Source organism: Apteryx mantelli, chromosome 6, assembly GCF_036417845.1.
Source record: "Apteryx mantelli isolate bAptMan1 chromosome 6, bAptMan1.hap1, whole genome shotgun sequence".
Taxonomy (NCBI): domain Eukaryota; kingdom Metazoa; phylum Chordata; class Aves; order Apterygiformes; family Apterygidae; genus Apteryx; species Apteryx mantelli.
The window spans coordinates 8,109,758-8,131,619 of NC_089983.1; the positions used below are offsets into that span (position 1 = coordinate 8,109,758).

The following is a 21,862-nucleotide window of genomic DNA, read 5'->3' on the forward strand; positions in this document are numbered from 1 at the left end:
GGGAGGGAGGAAATGCGATAGCATGTCAGCTCCCAAAAGGACGCTGGCAGCCGAGGATTGACTTGGGTGAGGGAATTCCTGAGCGTCCAGACAGTTGGCGTCAGAAAACAGAAGGTGACAAATTTGGTGACGTTTCCAAAGCTGTTTTCCTCCCTTGCCATTTTAAGGACTAAGCAAACATTTTGAGCTTGCGGGGAAAACTCATGTTTTACAATTTTTATCAGCAAAACTGAGACAGGTATCTCCTGGAAGCCTCGTGATTGAACCTGAATTTTTCTCATACTTAAAAATATCACCGTGCCCTTTGACTATATGGTGAGAGCATGCCCTTTTCAAAGATTCAGTATAGGGCATATATTGCTTAGCCGTCCTTATAAATCACTAGCTTATCAGGAATCCTGTATAACACCAGTTGCAGTGAAGATAGTGTTCTGTGCTTTTTTGTAGGCAGGGATCTTTTCATGATCTGCAAAAGCAATCGCATTGGTAATTCTCACGAATGTTACTGCAGCTCTCAAGTTTGCAAATAGAACTGAGATTTGTCATAGGATTTCCAAAAAAAAAAAGTTCATTTTCAGAGGACAAGCTGTTTCTGTTAGCAAGAGCTTTTATGTTTCATTCAGACGAATCCTTATCTTTTACAAATTGTTAATGCTGTGAATTGGACAGTGACTTTCTGCAAAGGTATTATGTTGTTTTGCCATTCAAAGTGATGGGGGGGATGTCACGCAAAAATGTATTCTTTGTGTAAACCGCTAGGGTTTTTTCCCAGTAGTTAAAATAGGTATTCATGAGAATTTTTTCCCTTCTGTTGCTTTTCTGTGAGCAGTGAGCATTGCAACTTCCTTTGAAAGCCATTTTCTTCATGTAAAGTGGAAGACTAACACAGTGCAAGTAATTCTTGCTTGCCCATCTTTGCGCAAACTGGTGGGTTTTAACTGAACCCAGTGTTTAACCATATCCAGGCACACAGCGGATGTAAATGGCCTTGGCCGTGTTTCTGTGAGAAAACAGGTATCATTGAAATTAGTGGAAACTTGAGATGACTCTTTGCAGCTGCTCTGTGTATGTCATAGTCTTGGATCGGTAATAAGTAAGGGCAGAAATATCACGGGATTTTACAGGTGTTGCATGCGTGTAGTCTTCCCTTTTGCTATTTCAAATTTTCCTGAGTGCAAATCAAAGTAAAAGGTGCTGCACTAACTCTGTTCACTGCTTTTGGGGGAAAGAGAGCAGCAGTCAAATTGTTGATGCCTCTGGACGTTTTCCAGGACCTGTCCCTAAAAAAAAAAAAAAAAAAAAAAAAAATGGGGAGATTAGCGCTCAGACTCTGTTTCCCCAAACGGATCCATGGTGCGACGTAGCAGTCGCTTTGTATTTTAAGTTTGGAGAGGTGGAGCTGGCTCGGGTGGGTTTACCTGGTGGCTTGAACTTCTTTTAAGGAGTATTTTTTTCCCTCCGGTCTGACTTGTTCAGGCCTTTCCTGCAATGAAGCTGCGCTAATGAAGTTTGGGAGACCCAGCTGCCTCTGCCGGAGCAGCCCTTTGAACCGAGGAAAGGCGATGCCGTCGGACCAGTTACTGGGGCAACAGCGTTTCTAATGGTGATGAGCTCCGAACAGGAGCACAATGAGGGGCTGGCTCCTCAGGGAGGCCCAGCGCCGGCTTTCGGGGAGCGGGGGGCACCCGCCGGGCAGCCCGCCTTCGCGCCGCCGAGCTGCCCGGTGCCTTTGCGGCCGCCCGGCCCGCCGAGCGCCGGGAGTTAGCGGGGATGCTTGGAAGCGAGCGGCCGCGCTCACGAGACGGCGCGGCGGAGGGGTGCGGAGCCTTTCGGCGAGCCGGGTCAGGCACGGAAGGAGGAGGCGTTCAGGCCGAGAGCTTTCCGTCCCGGCGTGCAAACCCGATTCTTGGGGATTTCATAGGCTCTTCCTTTACAAAACTTGAAAGCAAAATACACTTCAGTCCTTCCAGTTCACGAAATTAACTTTAAACATGCGAGAATTGGGTATAAATCTCCTCTTGCCGAGGCGAAATATCTGCGAAGCGTCAGCCAGCCTCTCTGTTGGCTCTCGAAATACTCTCAGCAGATTCCTGCTTGTTTGCAGAAGGCATCTGGACTTTGCAAATAAATTTATTTCCGCTTTCATATCTATAGATAGATGGCTCACCATAAAATCTCTGTGAAATTGGTAGCTTAATTGAGTATACAAAAGTAGAGAGAACTCAGTTGATTTTTTATTTTTATTTTTTAAGATAGTCAAAATACCTGTCAGTGTCTTTATTTTTTGACATCTACTGCGCAGAGCAAGTCAGTGTTCATTTGTTTTGGAAACAGATTTTAGCAAATGTGTTTACATTTAAATAATTTTTTGTGGATGAGTCAGAACCTGAAAAGCTCCAGGGCGAAACCAAGATTTATTTCTGCTTCGCCGCTATATAAAGGCAATTGAGGTTCGTTTCAACTGTAGCTCTTCCTCTGGACTGACGTATTTCAATGACGGGCACTTTAGTTTTAATCCGAAGCTTTTTGACTGTATATATGGTCTTAAACTGGTCAGTGAAGTACGCTAGTTAGCTTCTGTTAACAGCAAAAAGGTGCTTACATCTGGGCATCCCCTGCCTCAAGCGCTCTCGAAGAGCACTATTTCTTGCCGTATGTTTTTCGGCAGAGGTCCCACATACATAAGGTCATACATACATACATACATATAATTTTTTTTTTTAAGCTACTACTAATGGTTGGTTAATGAGCGGTCACCTTGAGTCATAGCAAAGATGCAACAGCAGACCCTGGCTTTGGAGGGGAACAAGCATATAGCATGAGCGTTCTCGCCGGTTCTGGTGTTAGTTCTTATAATTATAGTGTATTTCTCTCTTGTTACCCAACCATTTAACTGTGGAGGTTTTTTTCCTCCTTAACTACTGTGTCTGAGGATGTCAGCAGCAGGAGTTAACTGATCTGTGGGGTTTTCAGTGCCAACCATTTTAAGTTTTGTATATTTGGGGGCTTTCTTCTCTGGAATAGAAGATAAAGAAAATGTGAATTTGCAGCAGCACTGCTGAGGAGATATATGCTGAACCCCTTTTATTGACTTCTGATAGGCAAGATTTAGGTTTCATCTCTCCTCTCAAGGTAGCTTTAGAAAGAGCACAGTAGGTCTTTTGACAGTCCAGCAATTGCCCCACAGATGATCAGTCACGTCTTTCATATGTTGCAAACTTTGAAGGGTCAGGGTACTCCTTTAGGTACTTCTGAAGCTCGGATCACCATTAATATCCAAGGGCAAGTAGCCCCGAGCACTTGAATATTGAACGCCATCTAATTACGGAGTGACGGCTCGGCGACTGCAATGAAAGAGGCAAAAAGTGCCGGGCGCCTCAAAGGAGAACAGGTTGCCTAATGAAGAGGGGGGAGAGGCAGCAAGCGTGGTGCTCCGGTAGGGGATGTCAGACCGGTCGCCGAAATGGAGGAGGAATTGGGAAGGTTTGGCAGCTCGGAAGGGGATTTCCAGTAGGGGGCACATCATCTTTCTAGCAGAGAGAAACGCTGCGAAATTTGAGGATAAAAACGGCGGATTTTAGAGTTGGCAGCGCAGTTTTTAAGAGGATGATATTAAATCTCCCGCTGTAATGTTACCGTTTTTACAGCACACGGGATAAATTGCGCTTTGTGCAGCTCTGCGGGAGCTTTACAGTACCATTGCCAGCACTAATCTGTGCGTTTCTAGACTAAGCTTTTGCTTTCTGGCAATCTTAGCTTGACTGATGAGCTGTTGCCTCGCATCCTCCTTGCTCGCGGTTGTGTTTGAGAGCTGTGCGGTTGGTACCGGGTGGACCGCAGCAGCCGTGCGTCCCATCGCCTCCTGTTGCGGCCGAGGTCAGAGCTCCCGCTTCCCCCACGAAACGGGAATGCTCCTCTCAATCCACAACGTGCCTTTCCGTTCCGGTGGCACTGAAACGAGCTAATCAAAAAGGCGGCTGCTTCTGTAGTACTCGAGCTGGCGTTCAAGTAGTGCTTTTGAATAGGGGAGGTCAGACCGTCTTGGGTTTTTTTGTGACTTCCTAGAGTGATAATTTGGCAAGAGCGCATTATAGCTTTTAATGCGATGCTGGTCGTTATACACCTATATTCCGTCTGAAGAAGAGGGGTAAATATTTTCCTTAACGAATTCTCTCTCCCCTGCAAGAGTGGAAGCTTTTGCTGAGAAGGGAGTTTTCATTCATCTGGGGTTTTAATTCACTTCTGGTCTTAATTTAGGTCTTTACCACATATGATGAAGACAAATCCATGTGCATATGTTAAAATCTGACCTTAGCTTTGCTCTCTGCGTTCACTAATGAGTTTTAAAATATTCTAATATATGGCTTTCCAGACTCCAGATCAATAAACCAATGGCTCTGAAATGACGGAGTGCTACGATATTCCTCTGTAATTTAAACATGATTAGCTGATGAAGGTTATGATCAATATGCCAGGCGAAGATAAATTAATTGATATCATCCTTTCAGGATGATAAGGGGCCTATTGGAGGTGGGATGTAACTAGTGAAGCTGCTTCTTCATATATACGAGCCATTTTTTATACAATGTATTCTCACTAAATCATGGTTATGCCATCATTCATTTACATGAAAAACATAAGCCACAGACCAGTTCGTTATTAAAATTGCATTCATTTGAGAAGAAATTGTATGCTTACACTGCTAAACAATATCTCTGCCTATGTTATAACGTATTGAGGAAAAATAATCTTGAAATTTACATAAATATCTTTTTGTAATCTCTGAATGAGACAGATTGAATACTGTTGAGTTTAATTACAGTAAGTTTGTGTGACTTCTTAAGTTGATGTCATGGCAATTCTGCCTCACTGACCCCTTTTGATGAAGACGGGCGCAAAGGATGACAGTCTCCTTTGCAGAATTTAGTATTGTTTAAGTAAAACAGTAATCTTGACCTTAGAATAATCAATAAAAAAAGTGTTAATGTGATCAGGTGTCAACTTGCAAGCTCTGTGCAGTTTGAAAGTTGGGGTTTGTTTTAGTTAATGCAGCTGGTTTCAGTGAAAGGTAAGGTACTGCCTTAGTATACCCTGGCAATACGAAACTAAAATAAAGCTAAACATTAGATACTGTGAGAATGCCTGAGCACTGGAACAGGTTGCCCAGAAAGGTTGTAGAGTCTCCATCCTCGGAGATGTTCAAAACCCAACTGGACGTGGTCCTGGGCAACCTGTTCTAGGTGACCCTGCTTGCCCGGGGGTGGGTTGGCCAAGATGGTCTCCAGAGGTCCCTTCCAACCTCAACTTTTTTGTGATTAAATAGGAAAAATAAGGTTTCTCAATCTTGAAATAATAAATGGGTAAAAATAACAATGTGCAACATAATTTTCACCCCTTTTTTAGACCCCCTTTTCGTAGAAGACATCCCATCACTTAAAAATAATATTGTCATGTATCATGCTCCTGAGTCACGTAAATACAGATTAGTCAGCCTGTAATACCTGCCCTTCCTATTCCATATAAGATAGTATTTAATGTCTTGCTACCTCATATTGCATCTAACTCTAAGCTCTCCTCAAAAGATATGGTCAATGGAAAATACTGAGCTTTCTCCATTCGTTATTAGAGAGCTGTTTCAAAAATAACAGCATCCAAGTCTCCCATATCCGAGCAATACCCCTTGTGGTCAAGAAGACACAGCACATCATATCTTAGAATAGTCTATTCATCAAACCATGGAGGAGTAGAAGGAATTGTATCTTTAGAAACTGTTGCGTTTTGCTTGAGTTAATAACTTAAATGTCTCAAGCCGGTGCTGCGATACCTCTGTTTGGATGGCAGATGCCTTCACATATAGCATGCTTGTACTGAAGTGCCATAGTGTGAGCATACTGGAGCACGCTTTCTTGAGTGTTGATTTCTATACCTTGAACAAACTTTAATTATTGCAGTTGTTACTCTTCCCTCCCCTCTTTTTTTGCTTAAAACAAACAACAAAAAAAGCATTTCAGCCATAGTGGAATATAACTGCTTCAAAGGATATAGATGCTCCTAGGGTTGCTCTCTGCCTCTCAACATCTCGTGGCTCAGGGCTCCCGAGGAGCCGCTGTCCCTTGGGAAGAATAGGTGCTGTCCATATCTTGGCTTTTCTGCTTCAGTTCGTTGTTCACAGAATCTTTTGGTTTACACGAGTTTCATGAAGTGCTTCACTTCATGAAGATTACTGCGTGCTAGGCAATTAAATTTTGTTAGTAGCATTTTGGGTTAGCCATTATACTAGTCTCTCTTTATGGAGACTGGCATTTTATTTACTACTTAATCTGTGACCCAAAGGCAGGCACAAATACAGCGTAAAGGATTTTAAGTGTTCGTCACCTTGCTCGTCCAAAGGCCTTGACTGAATAGCAGAATGAACTAAAATTCCAGTGCACCAAGAACAAATTTCTGAAATAATTTGGTTTTTTTTAAATTGAAAAATTAGAGATGTATGGAAATTGCTGCATTTCAGATCAACTGTTTCCATCTCTTATTACGAGTCTGTTAACCTGTATACAAAGACATTAATGACTCTGATCCTTCTCTGTGTTTGGTAAATGCTGCTTTTCTTTAGGAAGTGTAGAAAATTTCTCAATAAACTGCAAAATAAATCTGGAGCTTGTCCAGCTGTGCTAGTGGGACTAAGTAGTAAAGACTAAAATCAGAAATTACTATATAGCTTCTTTCTGCAATGAGTTTAAATGGGATGGGGCACGTGGCAGCACTAATCCAGGTATTCTATGTCAGGAGCTCTTACTATTCCGGTTTTTGTTTCAAATGCTTTAAGCTTGTGTGTTTCCAAAACTGATTGTTCTAAGCATCTGGGGCAATTTCATCCATGCGGAGAACAGAGCTGGAGCTGCGCATGGAGATGGCTAGTGAGCTCATCACAGAAAACCAGCATCTGTTGTCTTAATTGGATATATTACATTCAATTTTTGGTGCAGGCTTTGGCAATGGAAAACTGTTTAATAGCTATGTCCTGGTGTGTGTGTGTGTGTGTTTTTTTTCTGGGTCCTCCTGTGTGTTTTTGAATTACAATGCTTTTCAGTGTGTCCTGTAGCTTATCTGCCTGTATGTTTGTTTATCTTTTTTTCAGTTGCCCAGAAGATCGTGGCAACAAGGAAGAAACAGCAGCTCTCGATTGGACCCTGCAAATCTTTACCAAACTCTCCAAGTCACTCATCTGTGTGCTCTGCCCAGGTTTCTGCTGTACATATCAGCCAGGTACAGAATACAGCGCTTGCTTGAAAAAGGAACCGATAGGTTGCTTTTTCATCTGATGTATATAATGCTATTGCTTTTTTTTTTTGCTACTTGGTAGGTAGTTGACCTTTTTCTAAAAGGTGTCAGTGATCCCTTGTTTAAAGCACTATTTTTTAATTGGCTTGTCTTTGTTTTAAGAAACCGCTGCAGTAAAGCGGTTTGGTTTTCAAGCCATCTTTGATCGTAATGATTATGCCCAGCAGCCTGCTGCTCTGAGTAGCCCACTTGTTACAGGAGCAGGATTTGCAGTACTGCCTTTTAAAATTCCCCTACTATGTTCTTGATTATTGTTCTCATTCAGTTGTGAGCTCAGCAGTACCTGGTATATCTCAACACTTAGCATGCTTGAATTTTTTACTTGCTACCACTGGGTGCAGTTTTAATTATGTATCTCTGTTATGCTCAATTGAAATGATTCCCCTTTAGTGACATAGTGATGTATGTTGCTAATGACTTGTAGATACTATGTGTAAGAACAAAATGCTACCTTTTGTGTGTGGCAGGAAAATCTGGTGGCCTTGGTGCCATACATATGGTATTTTTTGGAAACATTTAGCTAATATCATAACTTTCTAATATACGTAATTTTTACCCACATACATATTAATACTGACCTTTATATTTCCATGGTGATATCCTTCCCCAGTAGCTTTACTTTCTAGCATCAAGTGAGTGTGTACAATCCGTGTGCATGTTCACAGTTCAGGTTTATACAAGCTCTGTCTTTCAGATCTGAGACCTTTGCAGCCAGGCAGGTCATGTTCCCACTGTGCTTTCTCACTCTTGGCAGATGTATTTGTAGGGCTGTCATGCTGGTCCTTGCAATCTATGGCCAGAACTGTGGCCCAGTTTCTTCATTATCAGTGTCTCAGACATCTCCTAATTTCCACTAAGCAATTTGAAATGTCGGATACTCACCAGCTTTCTTGTCATGGTTTTTTTATTTGTTTGGTTGGTTGGGTTTTTTTAGACTAAACTCATGTGCCAGTGATTTCTCCTAAAGTTATGTTGCAGTCTTGAGCCACCTATGTGAGATTTTGTTCGAGCTATGAACCTTTCTCCCACACTGCAAGCGTCTGTGCTTTTGGACAAAGCAGTATGGTGAAGCTCTCTCTCATGGGGGTTCTGGATTTTTGTAATACTTTTTTTTTTTTTTTTGGACATGTTAGACTGTCTTCTGAAGGTCCTCTGTTTAGCTTTATGTAACAGAGCCCCCTGGTTCTGTTGTGCTGTTAGCAACTGGTCCCTACTTCTATGCCCTAGTGAAAACTTCCACCGCTGCATTAACTCTGAAGAAGCAAGCAGACGCCAGTTTAGCCTTAGAATTCTTTACCTTGAGCTGAACCCAAATACCAGCTTGAAACTGTGACTTCTGGCAATTATGCCAAAAGAAAATGCCAAAGCGGTTCATATCCCCCTCTTTATAACAAGTGTTGAGATGTGCAACTTCTCTTCTGAAGAACCCTGGCACCTCCTGGTGCCAGTGAGTAACAGTTGTTCGTGTAGAAGAATTTCTTCCTCTTGGTGTCATATGTGATGTTGAGAATGCTTCTTCAGTCACGGTCTCTCTGACCACATCACCGACACTAGCACTTGGAGCTAACCTGTCATACAAGATGCTTTTCCTCCAAAGAGTGCTTGAAGTTGTGTATGTTCATACATTTAGACCAAGAGGAAATCAGCTGTCCTGTAAGGACTGTCTTTGGTACTGAGACCAGTCTTACTCAGTGGTGAAGGAGGAAACTGGCTATCACAGACATGTGGAGAACAAATGGCAGCATTTCCAGTGCTGATCTGACTCTCAGATTCAAGAAGGACCTAATTTACTCTGTCTGCTGGTCATTATATGACTTTTCAAGACTTTCTAAAGAGGAGAGGTGAAGCTTTGTACAATCCAGTCCTTCTGTGTCCTCTTAAAGCAGTTGAGATGACCCTTCTTGTTGATGAAGCTTTTATGGAGATCATTAAATTTCTAGGTTCTCACCAGTTTCTTACCTGAGTACAGTTTGGAAACCAACAGGAAAATGCCAAATTCTAGGTAAGTAATTCTTCACTTATGCAGCAAACTTCTTGCCAGTGATAAGGACTGTTTGGGAAAATGAAGATAAGGCAGCTTTTGTGATAAGGATTGCCACAATTTGTTGCAATAGATGTGAAGCTATGTTCTTTACCTTCTTTACTGGCTGGTATAATTATTGAATGGGAGCAATGGCAACTTCAGCCAGATTCCTTTCATCCCAGACTGGCATCCCGTCTGAGAGTGAAGGCCTTCAGAGGCACTCCTTACTGATCACTTCAGACAAAATGAGATATTGTTCCTTCTCTAGCTGGATCACTGTGGTGATCCAAGTCCTGCAAACTCTCCAGATGACTCTTGCAGTCATGAGCTTAGGCTTTAGAGGAAAAATACAAAAGTGTCACCTTCCACAGTCTAGTCCTTTACATACCTTAGGGAAGATTTTAAGATTTAATACCAGCAAGGGCTTTTCTACCTGGTCGCTTTGGTTTTCAAACTATGAAAGACTTGTTTGTGTGCTTGGATGCCTGACTATACTAATGTTCAGGAGTCCTAGGTGATGAACACCTAGGTAATGCATCCTGCCAGAAAATGCTCTCAGGTGTCTACACTCTTGTATCCATGTGTTTCCAGAGAGCTGTTTCACAGAATGTGAGAGGCTACCTGTTTCAAAGACTAAATCCAGTTGTGCTTGCAATGAGGTGCTTTTTCTGTTTTCCTTTTCTGTCTAGCTTTTTTTGTGATGCATGCATGTCATGTCTGGGTGAGGGTATTGCTTGGAAACCTTCAATAGCCAGGCTCAATGATGTTTGGTGAAGTACTTTACATCCATACGTTGACTTTCAGGGCATTACAGAATGCACGCAAAGAATTTTATTCTCAAATGCTAGGATATCGTTCATGATTCCTGATGGGCAGAGCTATTGTATACTCTGTCAACAAGAAGGATGGTGCAATACTGCTTATATTCTGCTAGCAAACAACTGATCTGTCTGGTGCATTGAGAAATACTTTTGTCAACAGCTCACCCTTTGGGCTTTCTGAACACTTGAAGAGTTGGACTAAGTTGATTTGAGGGGAAGAAGTGTTATTTAGTGCCCTGAGGACCTCTTATGGGCCACAGGTCTCTGCTTTTGCTATCAACAAGAAATACACATCAGAAGAGTGGAAGAAATCCAGTTGCTTCTCTATGTGGTCTCCTCTTCGTGTCTTTCCCACCTTTCCTTCCCTCCTGCTCTGCCCCCCACCGGTCTTTCAAGATATGATATGCCTGTAGACCGTGATGAATTTTATTTCAAAGTAGTGTGAGTTCCACTTCCATCAGGAAACCACACAGCCATTCCCTTTCCCTGAACTCATTCCTGTGGGGATGGAATTGTCTGTGTTGAGTTCTATGTCTTGACGTATTGGGAGGGCTTTTGTCATACTGACAGTTTAAGATGCTTAAGTTGCAAGACTCTAGTGCTAATATCCAACAGTTGCAAAGGACTTCATTTTCTGCCCAGACTCTGAAAGTGGAGGTCATCATTCCAAAAATCATGAGGCTGCCCAGGTGGGCACCACCTTCAGCTTTTGGTGTACTCTACCCAAGCTCAAGATGTGCCAGATGTCTTAGTGTGAAGTACCCTATCCCTGATAACCTGTTGACTAGTTACCTGGAGCTGTGCCTAAATCTTCATCAAAGCTGACGCTGTTGTAAAAGCATCTGATGATCACATGGCACTTGGCACTGTAGCTGCTATTTGGGTTAAAGCCCCTCTTCAGACGAGTGTGATGGTATGACATTTCTACCTAGGAATCCCAGCAGTATCACCATACTGGTGGGCTTCAGTTTTGAAGGTAGAATGAAGGAATGTTCACCAGTGACTACACTTCTTTGAAGTACATGGACTCCATGTACTTTCATACTTGCCGCTTTTCCTGGAACTCAGCTGTGCTGTAGTTCTGCGGTGAGAAAGGATTGCAATGGCACCATTGCCTTGCCATGTACGCTTGTACTTTGCCATGTATGCCTGTACTACAGGTACTCTGCCATGACAGAGAGGGGCCTTCAGCACCCCACCTTCCATGCTGCCAGAGTTTAAAAGTATCATCCGGGCATGAGTGATACCATGCAGGTTCACCCCCAGTGTGATTATACACGTGGACTGCAGTGCAAAGAAAAGTGTTTATTGGTCAGCAGCTTCACTCTCTTAGGAGATTTATGTTATACCTGAGAGAGGTATGGAGCCTACTGAGTATTACTAAATTGTAGCTCAAATATGGCTGTCACACAAGCTCACACACTGCTACCTGCTGCAAACTTGTCAAAATGTGTTATTTGTGCTTGCGCTATACCTCCATAAAGCTTTTTTACCACAAGGTTGTCCAAATATGTAAAATAACACATTAAGAAAAAAGTGCAGTCTGCTTAATCATCCGTTGTTTTACTGCGTATGGGACCTGGCTATGGATAAGCACTGAATAGAAGGGCACCATAATAGTTTGGGAACATTTGGAATGAACTATTCTGTTGAAATATCTGGGCATTTGAGTAAGGAAGAGACTTCATTGCTTAATCAGTTTTTCCTTATGTGTTGAAGAAGTTTTTTTTCCATGTAATTGTAAAACAAATCTGAGAATAGAGGTCAAAACCCCTATTTAATACCATTGCAAAATATATCGTAATGCTTTTTGTATCTACAGGATAATTTCTAAGCACACTCTAATGTTTCTTAAAAAAAACAAAAAAACAAAAAAACAAAAAAACAACAAAAAAAAGCTTGACTCATTTGCGTAGTTTCACACACAGTATATATGTACCTGGAGGCACATTCTTCAGAACTCAAATGTTAAAACTTGGTGCATCTGGAGGTGTACTCTTTCATCCTTCCTCTATCTTCACTTGACCACAGTTACATTCCTGTTGGGTTTTTTTTTTTTACACCTATCATCTTTTTCTTTCTAAGGTCTCTTCAGGTTCAGACATGATCTTTTAGTTATTCGTAAAGCAGTTGCTGCCAGTGGAGCACTGAAGCCTATTGTTGCATTCCATTAATGAAAAGTTATTCAATTTCACTGAGATCTTTTTTGGCTTCACCGGCTTACGTTAGCCAGACTACCTTCAGATTCTCTTGGTGCTCTGTCTGTCTGTCCCATCCATGTCTGCTCTTTCTGTCTTCTACCTTGCCGTTACAATGAGAAAAGGCAAAAGCTTCTGAGAGGGACAAATCTTAATGTGTCCCAAAAGATGGGATTAAACTGCTAACTTGGGAAAATAGAACAGACAATTTGATCTTCTTGGGGAAAGCTAGACTTACCAAAATCTCGGCATCATTTATCTGGACCTACGTTTGAAATCTTCTGTCAAACTTGTATTCCAGGCTCTTCAGCAACAGCATGGCAGCATGCTCAAAGACTTCTGTCTTCTGCTGAGGCAAGGAGTAAACAGTTTCCTCTAAAATCTGTCTTTGAACGTGTGGCTGTATATGACCAATCTGGCCTGAATAAATTGGATTCCCGAATGTAGTATTTTTAGATGATAGCCTGAGACAATGGGACATTCAAGAGAAAATATTGTACACAACCTAGTGAAGAAAAATGTGTCCTGATGAGAGAGTTTTCCAGGAGGCTTCCATATTATTGCAGAAATAGGCTTTTCCTTCCTCACTCCAAGAACAGAAGGTGCAGAAACCGAAGGCATCTTGTCATACAATTTGAAATCCGTGCTTTTGATCAAGGCTTAGTTTATTCCAACTGTTTCCAGACTCCCTGAAGTTCTGGATATCTTTTCTCTCTTTTAGATGCAAGACCTTGCATTCATTCCTCCTCAAGCGATGGTTAGAGATGATTTTTCTGGAGGATATCCTGTTGTTTCTAGAGAGCAGAAAAAGAGACCGTCCATACTGGGATACTTGTCAAGAAGAAGAATTTTAACTTTATTCCTTCTATGCTGTCATTTAGTGTTTTGGCCTGACATTTGTTCCATGTATGCTTTATGAAGTATTTGGCTGTACCGGATGATTTATATAAGACACAAAGTGAATGTTTTGCCTTCTTTGTATAACTGACTAGCCAGGAACATGCCCCTAGCAAATACTGATTCACTTACCAGTGAAAGCAGAAATACATAAGAGCTTTGGTTAAAGTGTGGGATTTGACTTGCTTCAATCCTTCTTTTTCAGCACAAAATTGAGGAAATTGTGCAAAAAGTTTTGGTTTTTATCAGGTATTGACAGGAATGTCATTAAGGGTTTTAGGACTTTGGTGCTTCATATTGGCAGTATCTGTCTTGGAGGTAACTGTACTGAACAGACCTATTTGGTCAAGTTATATCAGAATGATAGCTTCGCCTGTGCTATTCTTGGTGACCATATTCAGCTAAATATGTGCTTGTTGCCATGACCTTGAATTTTTTACAGTGTCAGTCTGTGTGGCAACAGATACAAGCCTGCGTAGATGCTACAGGTACACATTTTTGTAAATGGAATACTGGCGATTCACACCAGCTACGTATTAGAAATCAATATATCCCTCAAATGAAAGACTTTCAGAGTTTTCTGTAACAGTGTGTTGAAGGTCAGTGACCATCAGGTCGTCTAGCTCCCTAGCAGGAGAAAAAAAAAGGCTGTGTATGTCCAGGAGTCTTTTAGCATGTTTGGGAATGGACATGCTGCCTGAAGGTCAAAAAATCCTGTCACCCTAGAAAGCCAAACAGGGATGCGTCTGTACAAGTGGTTCTGCTGAGGCTAACGGTTACCCTACCTGGATTCATCTGACTGATTTCTGTCCCCTTTGCCGTGCTTCTGGCAAGAGCAGCCATTCACAGAAATGGCCCTTTATGCTGGCATCTCAGATATGTTCATTTCTTGAGGGCAGCTCAGTGTAAAAACTTGATGGAAGAGGTAATGTGAAGCTGCGTAATATCCTTATGTGTATTAGGGCACTTGTTTGATTGGTTTTGACTGCCACAAACTTGACCAGTTTGTCGGCAGTCAGCAATTGAGTTTGCATTTGTTACGTGTTGGGTTACATGTGCTGTAAGGAAGGTTGTTCTTCGGATTCACCGACTTGATTTTTATGGCTTTGGACAAATGTTCAGTTCTGTGAATTATAGCTATTGCCATGTGTCCTAAATTCCATACTTCACTTCAGTGAACTTGTTATTAAACGCTTGCATACTGATTGCAGGGAAACTGCTTTCTGCAATCTTAATATGGCAGGGTCCCTAGATTTTTATCCGGTGCAAACAAACAGCCTGACGAAGACGGCTCAGCCTTTTGTTTCTGTTAGCGGTGCGTTAGGTTCAGATGTTACTGGGAATATGGTTTCCAAGTACTTGTCTGGTTGCATTTTTCATTGCTACTGTCTGTGCAGGCTACAGCTTGAAAGTCATGTCAGAGCTCATTCTGGTCAAACCCATTCTCTTTATCCAGGCACTTCAGAGTAGCCACATGGTTTTATGTGTTTGCTATAAGTATTGGCACCCCGAATAGGAGTCGGAGCTTTTTAAGTATTGGTAGCCATCCTTTTGTTTTGTGGAAGCCTTGAAGCTTTCCACTTTTAAGTCTTTTATTGAAATAGATTTTTTTCCCCCCCCCAACAGTGGATTTCATGTGGCTTATTTTGAAACCACTTTGTAATTTTATTTACAAGGTCAGAAATCCAGTGAGGCTAGGTACGTGTGAAGAGGAGGCATTGCCTGCAGGACTTCTTCCATACAAGGGTCTGTCTTTGGGGATTAGAGTGCCCGACCTTCTGTGTTGAGTTTCATCTCTTTAACATCGATAAATACATGTAGGTATATATATTTCCCTTTAGGAGTTACTCCTGGAAAATAAATCACTTAAAATTTGGGAGACAGTATGTCAGCACAATAAGTATAAGATGATGCTGTAAGTTGCCAAAAGATTTAAAAGGTAAAATTTGAGGGATTAATTTATACGCTCTGTCTGGGAAATGAGCACTTGAGGTATTAATCCATTATCTATTTTTAGTTAACAGAAAGAGATGCATGCAAAGAGATGCAGACTTGGGAGGCCAGTCAATATTGTGAAATGGAACATAGCTGCATCCTTTTGTTTTGCAACCGCTTGTGGCTCAAATCCTGTTACCAGTTTACATTTGAATCCTTTCTTCTTGTGTTTTTCCTGCCCTTTTTTAAATAAACCTGTATGATCTTTCTTCTTTTCTCGAGCATATTCATCCCATTACCATCTTTTTTTCCTCCTGTGGATGAGCCTTGCAACTGCGTGGATTTAATCTTAAATATTTTCAGCTCCTTCCTCCAAGCTTGCTTGCTTTCTCTGGATGTTCCTGTCCCCCATTTCCCCCCTGCCCCAACTGGGTTCCTTCTTGCCAAAGCGGGCAGTAGGTCTTCACTCTAATCTGAAAGCTGTTCCTTGACACTAGTTACTTCTCCCAGCATCCTCTCTCTCCCTCTCTAAATGCTATTTTACAGCTGTTGAGTTTCCAGCCACCCTCTTCCTAGAGCTTCTTTTGTCAGCCATGTTTTAAGGCTCCCATACTACCCTCCTCATCTTTGCGATGTCGAGTGCTTTGTGTACTGGTTTTCAAAGTCTTTGGCTGTTTGAACTTTGGTAGATTTTTGGTGAGTGCTTTAACAGTGTCGTGGTTACATATGCTCTTTTTTCTTGTGGTGTTTTGGGGGATTTGTTTGTTTTAATGTAAGAGTCTTTTCTACATTTCTTGGGAGAGATAATATCTAATTTCCATAGGTTCAGTGTCTGTCTTCACGCTGGTCATTTACTATCTTACATGTTTAGTGCATTACTTGGTATCTCAGCAAGGTGCCATAGAGAGAGGGAAAACGAATGCAGGGTAAATTAAGGTCATTTGTTCCCAAGCAGTCCTGCTCGTTTCTCACTCCTGTTACTGTTCTCTGGTAGAATACTAAAAATGGTCATTACGGCTCTCGTTCTTTCATCTCCTTTGTCTTATGCTCTTGGGCCAGCTCCAAACTCTGCTTGCTACTTGCTCTGTGCACTTGAAAATGTAGAAGAGCTCTGTCAAGATCCTCTGTTCGTTCCAGGACCGTTACCTCTGGCTTTCTGACAAGCCACTCTTCTCCAACTCGGTCAGAACGAGGAGAGGATGAAATTTTATTGTCTCTTTTTGCTGTTTAAGGAGGGAAAAGGGGAAAACTTTGTCCACCAAAAATTTCACTTGGTGTATTGTAAGTTCTAACCTGTCATCCAGAAATGAGATGAACGTCTTGTTATTTATGGAGAGACAGTGGCTTTCGTGTTACTGGATTTCTATCAGCATTGATTGGCCTTTCAGCTCAAACATGGGCTCCTTGTCTCACACCTCTCTTTTTACCCTCCCTTTCTTGAATAAAATGAAGAAGAAGGAGAAAAAAAAAGAGGCAAATTTGGAAAGGCTGGAAGAGTCAGAAGAGGAGTTGAAATCCCAGAAAGTAAATTCAACTAGATGATGTGAAGAAGGATTGTCTCCTACTTGGCTCCCCTTTTGGAGGTTTCATCTGACAGGTCAGCTCTGCTAGTGACTTGACCCTGGTGCTTACACTGGCCTCAAAGGTTTATGTGAGAAGTGCCTGCTGATGCCTTCCAGCAGGAGTGCCTCCTTCCTATGGCAGCTTCACGCATGTATAAAATCAGCCACCAGTGTAGGAGCTTTGTAGAAGCTCCTTCTTTTCCTTCTAAGCAACTTCTCTTCAGACATCCTGAGAATACCCTGTCTTCTCCTCCTCCTTGCTTCTGTTAGGAAGCTTGACCATTTCCAAGATGTTCTCCTTCACCCTCTTGGGGGCATCACAGACCTTTATTTTCCCCCTCATACGATACCTGTGAGTTGTTGTTGAAAACCTTTGCATGCTGCTGCTCTCCTGCTGTGATTTTCTACAAAAGCATACAGAGCTCTCCATCCTTGCCCCACCTCGGTCCTCAACCACCAAATACATCCCCCTCAAAGGATGTACTGTATTTGATAGGGAAAAAGCTGTACTTTTTTTCTAAGCTATTTCCACATCTTTTTTAAATGAAGTTTTTTTAATACTCATTTATGTTATCTATTATAAAACAAAGTTAAGCTTTTATGATGTTAGTCACCTTTTGGTCCTTTCTGTCAGATACCCTCTCTTTCCTGCTGTTAGTCAGTTGTTGCATCGTTTCATTAATTGTTTTGTACATTTACTCGGTGATTATAATTTGCTCCTTATGAGAGTTTGATGTAACTTTAAATTTTTGGCTGCTTTCTTTGAATTAAAATGTCTTCCTTTAAAGTTTTGTATTCCTCTGTCGGTGGTTTTCATGCCTTCAGTAAATTTGTTAGGAACTAGCTATCATTATAGTAGCTGTATTACAGCATTGAACTATTTTCATTTTCTTGATTAGCTCTCTGTGAATTGATGTCTCTAGACAAGGATTAAGTCCAGCTATAGAGTTACATAGCAGTAGATATTTTTTCTTAAGGTTGAGGCAGAACTTGGTGTACCAATTTTGAAATGGAAAAATATAATTTACAGCCTTTTCACAATGTTTTGCCTACTCTGCTAATAAAACAGATGAAATTCTGTTTATCCCATTAAGGTTATATTGTGTAGAATGAAAATGTGCCTGCCATATAAACATAAATATCTAGTTTTTTTTCCAAAAATAATGGCAGGAAAAAATATATATTTCAAAGGCTTGGAAAGGAAACGTGGAAAAGTGGCAGTAGGGTAGGCCTGCTGTTTGCCTGAGCTGAGGTTGCTAATCTTAGATATCAAGACTAAATAAGATACAGCTGTGGATTGTAATTTCTTGAAAGCAGTGTATCACTGTTTAAAACTAACTTTAATCCTTGCAGACCAGTAATGGAGGAGGGAGTTTAAGTGATTATTCCTCCTCTGTCCCATCAACTCCAAGCACCAGCCAGAAGGAGCTACGGATTGATGTTCCTCCCACTGCCAACACACCAACACCTGTCCGTAAACAGTCCAAGCGCCGATCCAACCTTTTCACGGTGAGTGAGCCAAGGAAGACAATGTTGCTGTATTTTAAGTAGTACTCGGTGATGAAGGACTGAGCTTCCTCCCTGCTAAGTTGAGCTGGTCTAATCCAAACAAAAGTGTTGAGATGGATCTGTAGGTTTGAAAACGAAAACATCTTAGAATTACCGTGGGGCTCTTCTGTTTGAGGACTTGAACAGAAACTAAATACAGTTTTCTTACTGTGAATTTCAGTGAAACAAATGAATTCGTGGTTGAATTCTGGAGCATTTGACCTGAATTCACAGGTCTGTCTAGGTTCTCTGCTTCGGCAGCCTTCCCTCTTCCAGCGAGCAACGAGAAAGCTGGGCTTCTGCTCCCCAAACTGGACCTTATACTAAAGAATACGGCTGCCCTGAGCTTCTTTAATGAAGTATCTGGTGTTTATAGGGAGATCTCAGTCAGTGTTTGCCGGGGAAATTCTATGTAGTACTGGAAAATGTAGCCACTTGCTAGTTTTATTACTCTACAGTGTCAGTTCACTTTTCTCTTCCAAGGCTAAAAGATGTGATGGATGTTAAGTGACTTGTTTCCTCCCAAACCATCTGGTTTTGGCTTCACTGAGAAACAAGAAAACACATTAAATAGCTTGACCGGTCCCTTCCATGACAGGTTATGCACACACAGTTTGGCAAACCTGAATAAAGCCTTGAGTGATGATTTCCTTATTTTAGCAGCTTTCCCAAAAGCTTTGTGATGGTATTGTGTGTACAGCTGTGATGTCCTAAGCAGTTTTTTGACACTATTTTAACATGCTTAAAACAAACATAGAATTCCTTTGGGCTTGCCTGTGCATTCTTTGGCAGCCGTAGCTACGTCAGTCACGTGTAGAAAGCTGCATCTCCTCTATCGTCATAAGAAAAATTATATTTTGTGCTCCAAAGATGATGTGATGTCCACTTCCCAGAGGTAGCTCACTCCTTGGTTGTATTCAGGAAACCCTTTACAAAACTAGGGAGACCGTTTCCTTGTAACCTAAAGAAAACTTGATCTCTAGGCCTTAGCAAATAAATAAGTTCATCATGATTTTAGAGTTTGAGTGACAGTACAGAGTTTCACAGATCATGTCTCGTCTGCCCACCTTGTGAATGATATTTTGATAAAACTTACGGCTCGTAAAACTCCTACAAAGTAATCAAAATAATATGTTTGTCTTTAATTTTTAGCACCAAAATAAGCAAAAGTGAGTGGTATCTGAAAACTTGTCAGGATTTGGCACTGACGTTTCGTAGCAGTTGTGTGGATTTTTTTTCCCCCCTATTTATGGGAATACTTGTCCCTGTTTGGGAATACTCGTGGGTTATTAACTCCACTAGATGTCAGTGTCATCCTAGAAACTGAAAGCAGAGTAATAAATTTGGAAATAGTCAGAATCGAGAACTGCTACCGCTTCCATCAAAAGCATTTGCCAACCGTTTCTTGTCTTAAGTAAGATGTGATGAGGGCTGTTTAGATGTAGTTGACATTTGGAAAACTGGGGATGCTTTAAATTTGAGTAGGTGCAAATCTGAGAAAGCGAAGGAAGAGAAAGGTACACGTCCGCAACCGAGGAAAAGGTTCGAAAAGGATAGACTAAAGCTCTGGTTTGCAATATTTAATAGCTTAGCGTGAGAACCGAATGTGCTAATATGAGAAAATGTTGACAGTTGTCTTCACAGCTAATATCTGGGGACAAATGGGGGCGAAAAATAAGTGCTGTGGCTATAAAGAAAAAAATTATTGGCTTTTATGAATTAATGTTGTCTGTTAAGATCTGGGCATGTTGAACGTTGCTTAATAACTTACCGTGTAACGCATGTGCTGAAGTGTTTAGCACTGACTTTGCTGTAACAGAGATCTCGTGCCGTGTCAGCCAGGTTGTAACCTGGAATTATGCAGCTGAACGAATAGATGACCTGTACTTCTGGTTACATGTAGTTAGGAACAGAGATAGAAGTTGAAAATATTTTTCTTGTGTAGCTCTGGGGTTTTTTGCTCTGCTCATTTCCTCAACTGTTGTTTGCATCTATCGCCTAAATTTCTGTTTGATTGCAAATTGATCCTTGCTCCCTAGAATAGGGGATGTGTTTAGTTTCCTCCATGAAGGTCTTCTAGTTTTGGAAGAAAATTGGGTTAAGTAGCAAATAGATGTAATTGTCTTAAATCTATCACAGTGTTTGAGTTGAAATAGGGTTGGGAACTTTAACAATGTTAATGTTTAAGTGCATTATATGCAGTATCTGATCTTTATGATTTCACTGGCTATGAATATTTTCTGTCAAGCAATTGTTGCAATGGCTGACTTTCTACTTAGGTGGTAAAATAAATCAACAAATAAAGCAGAAGGGTGAATATCCTGTCTTTTATGCCTGGTATTAACAGGAAGAACTAAATAATAGTGTATAGCAGAGATGAGAATTTAAGATGCAAATCAGGTAAACTTCAGTAAAGAACTAACTGTAACTACTTATCCAGTTACATATAGGGTGGATGAACTTCTGGTACAGTAAGATGCATCTCCTATCTTACATTCAATATTATCTATCTTACATGATTTTAAAATTGCAAGAATGACTTTTGTTTTGTTCAAATGACCCCGCTATCTCCATATCTCCTATCTCGGGATCTGTTATTAGAGGTTAAGTATTCTTAGCTTTGGGTTGTCTGACGTGTTGGTACTGGGGTCTGGTCCTGCCCAAACTCTCATGTTCCCCTATAGAAAGGTGCTGTTGTCTGCAATTTGTTTTGATAAACAGCAGAGCCTGATACAATTCTCCCCTTGAAAAATGTGTGTATTCTGCGATTGCAAGCAGCTATAACAATTTACCTAGCTAGGTTTCTGTGCTCTCAGCACTTGACGTTTTGTATGTAGTTATTTCCTTTCTATGTGCAATGTGTTATTTCCTGATGCAGTTACTTTTATGGAAGGGAACATGTGACTTTTTAAAATCAGCTCACAGATATTTAGTTTGCTTTTCAGAGGCGGGATCCTTTCTTAAAAAAAAAAAAAAAGTCAAATAGAAAGAAACATTCAAGTTGACAACTTCCCTCCCAAGGAGTTGGCTACCTTCATTGAGTTTCTTTAAAATCTGTCACTTACAGCCGCTTCGCCCTATTGTAGCTTTGTTTTGCGTTTTATTATTGGGAAGTGGCACTTTCAGATTCAGAAATCTGTCTTGAAGGAAGAGGAACAATAGTTATCTCGAACGCTGGATTTCATCCCTCCCACTTGTTTTGCTCGCTTTCATTTATTCTTTGTTTAATTCCCTGGCATGTCATTCCATTGCCCCTAACCATAGTAACTAGTGATAGGAGCCTACTCCCGGCAGAGCCGGGAAAAGCGCGGGGTCCCCGCTGGGTAAATGTGTTGCTTAGAATGGTGTTACGTGAAGTCTTCCTCCGCGGGGTTTTTTCCCTCCCCTTTTCCTCCCCTCGCCTCCTAAGGCAACTGCTCTGGGCGATTTTATTCCGTCCATCCCTTTGGCTGCCGAACGGTATAATCTGGAAAGCGGCTGTACGGAGCCGTGATTTGAATTTTGCTCCTAATTTCAGCGTCTTGCAAACATCTCTTCAAG

General features: G+C 41.3%; 1 protein-coding gene across 3 annotated transcripts in view; it reads left to right on the forward strand.

The window, feature by feature from the left end:
* The window catches only part of AGAP1 (ArfGAP with GTPase domain, ankyrin repeat and PH domain 1), a 386,032-nt gene that overhangs the window by 182,367 nt on the left and 181,803 nt on the right, over positions 1–21,862 (forward strand). For all 3 annotated transcript variants that reach the window (XM_067298700.1, XM_067298699.1, XM_067298698.1), the window contains 2 exons: positions 7,136–7,263; positions 18,128–18,283. In XM_067298700.1, coding sequence (XP_067154801.1) covers positions 7,136–7,263; positions 18,128–18,283 — 284 coding nt within the window. The remainder of the gene's footprint in view (positions 1–7,135; positions 7,264–18,127; positions 18,284–21,862) is intronic.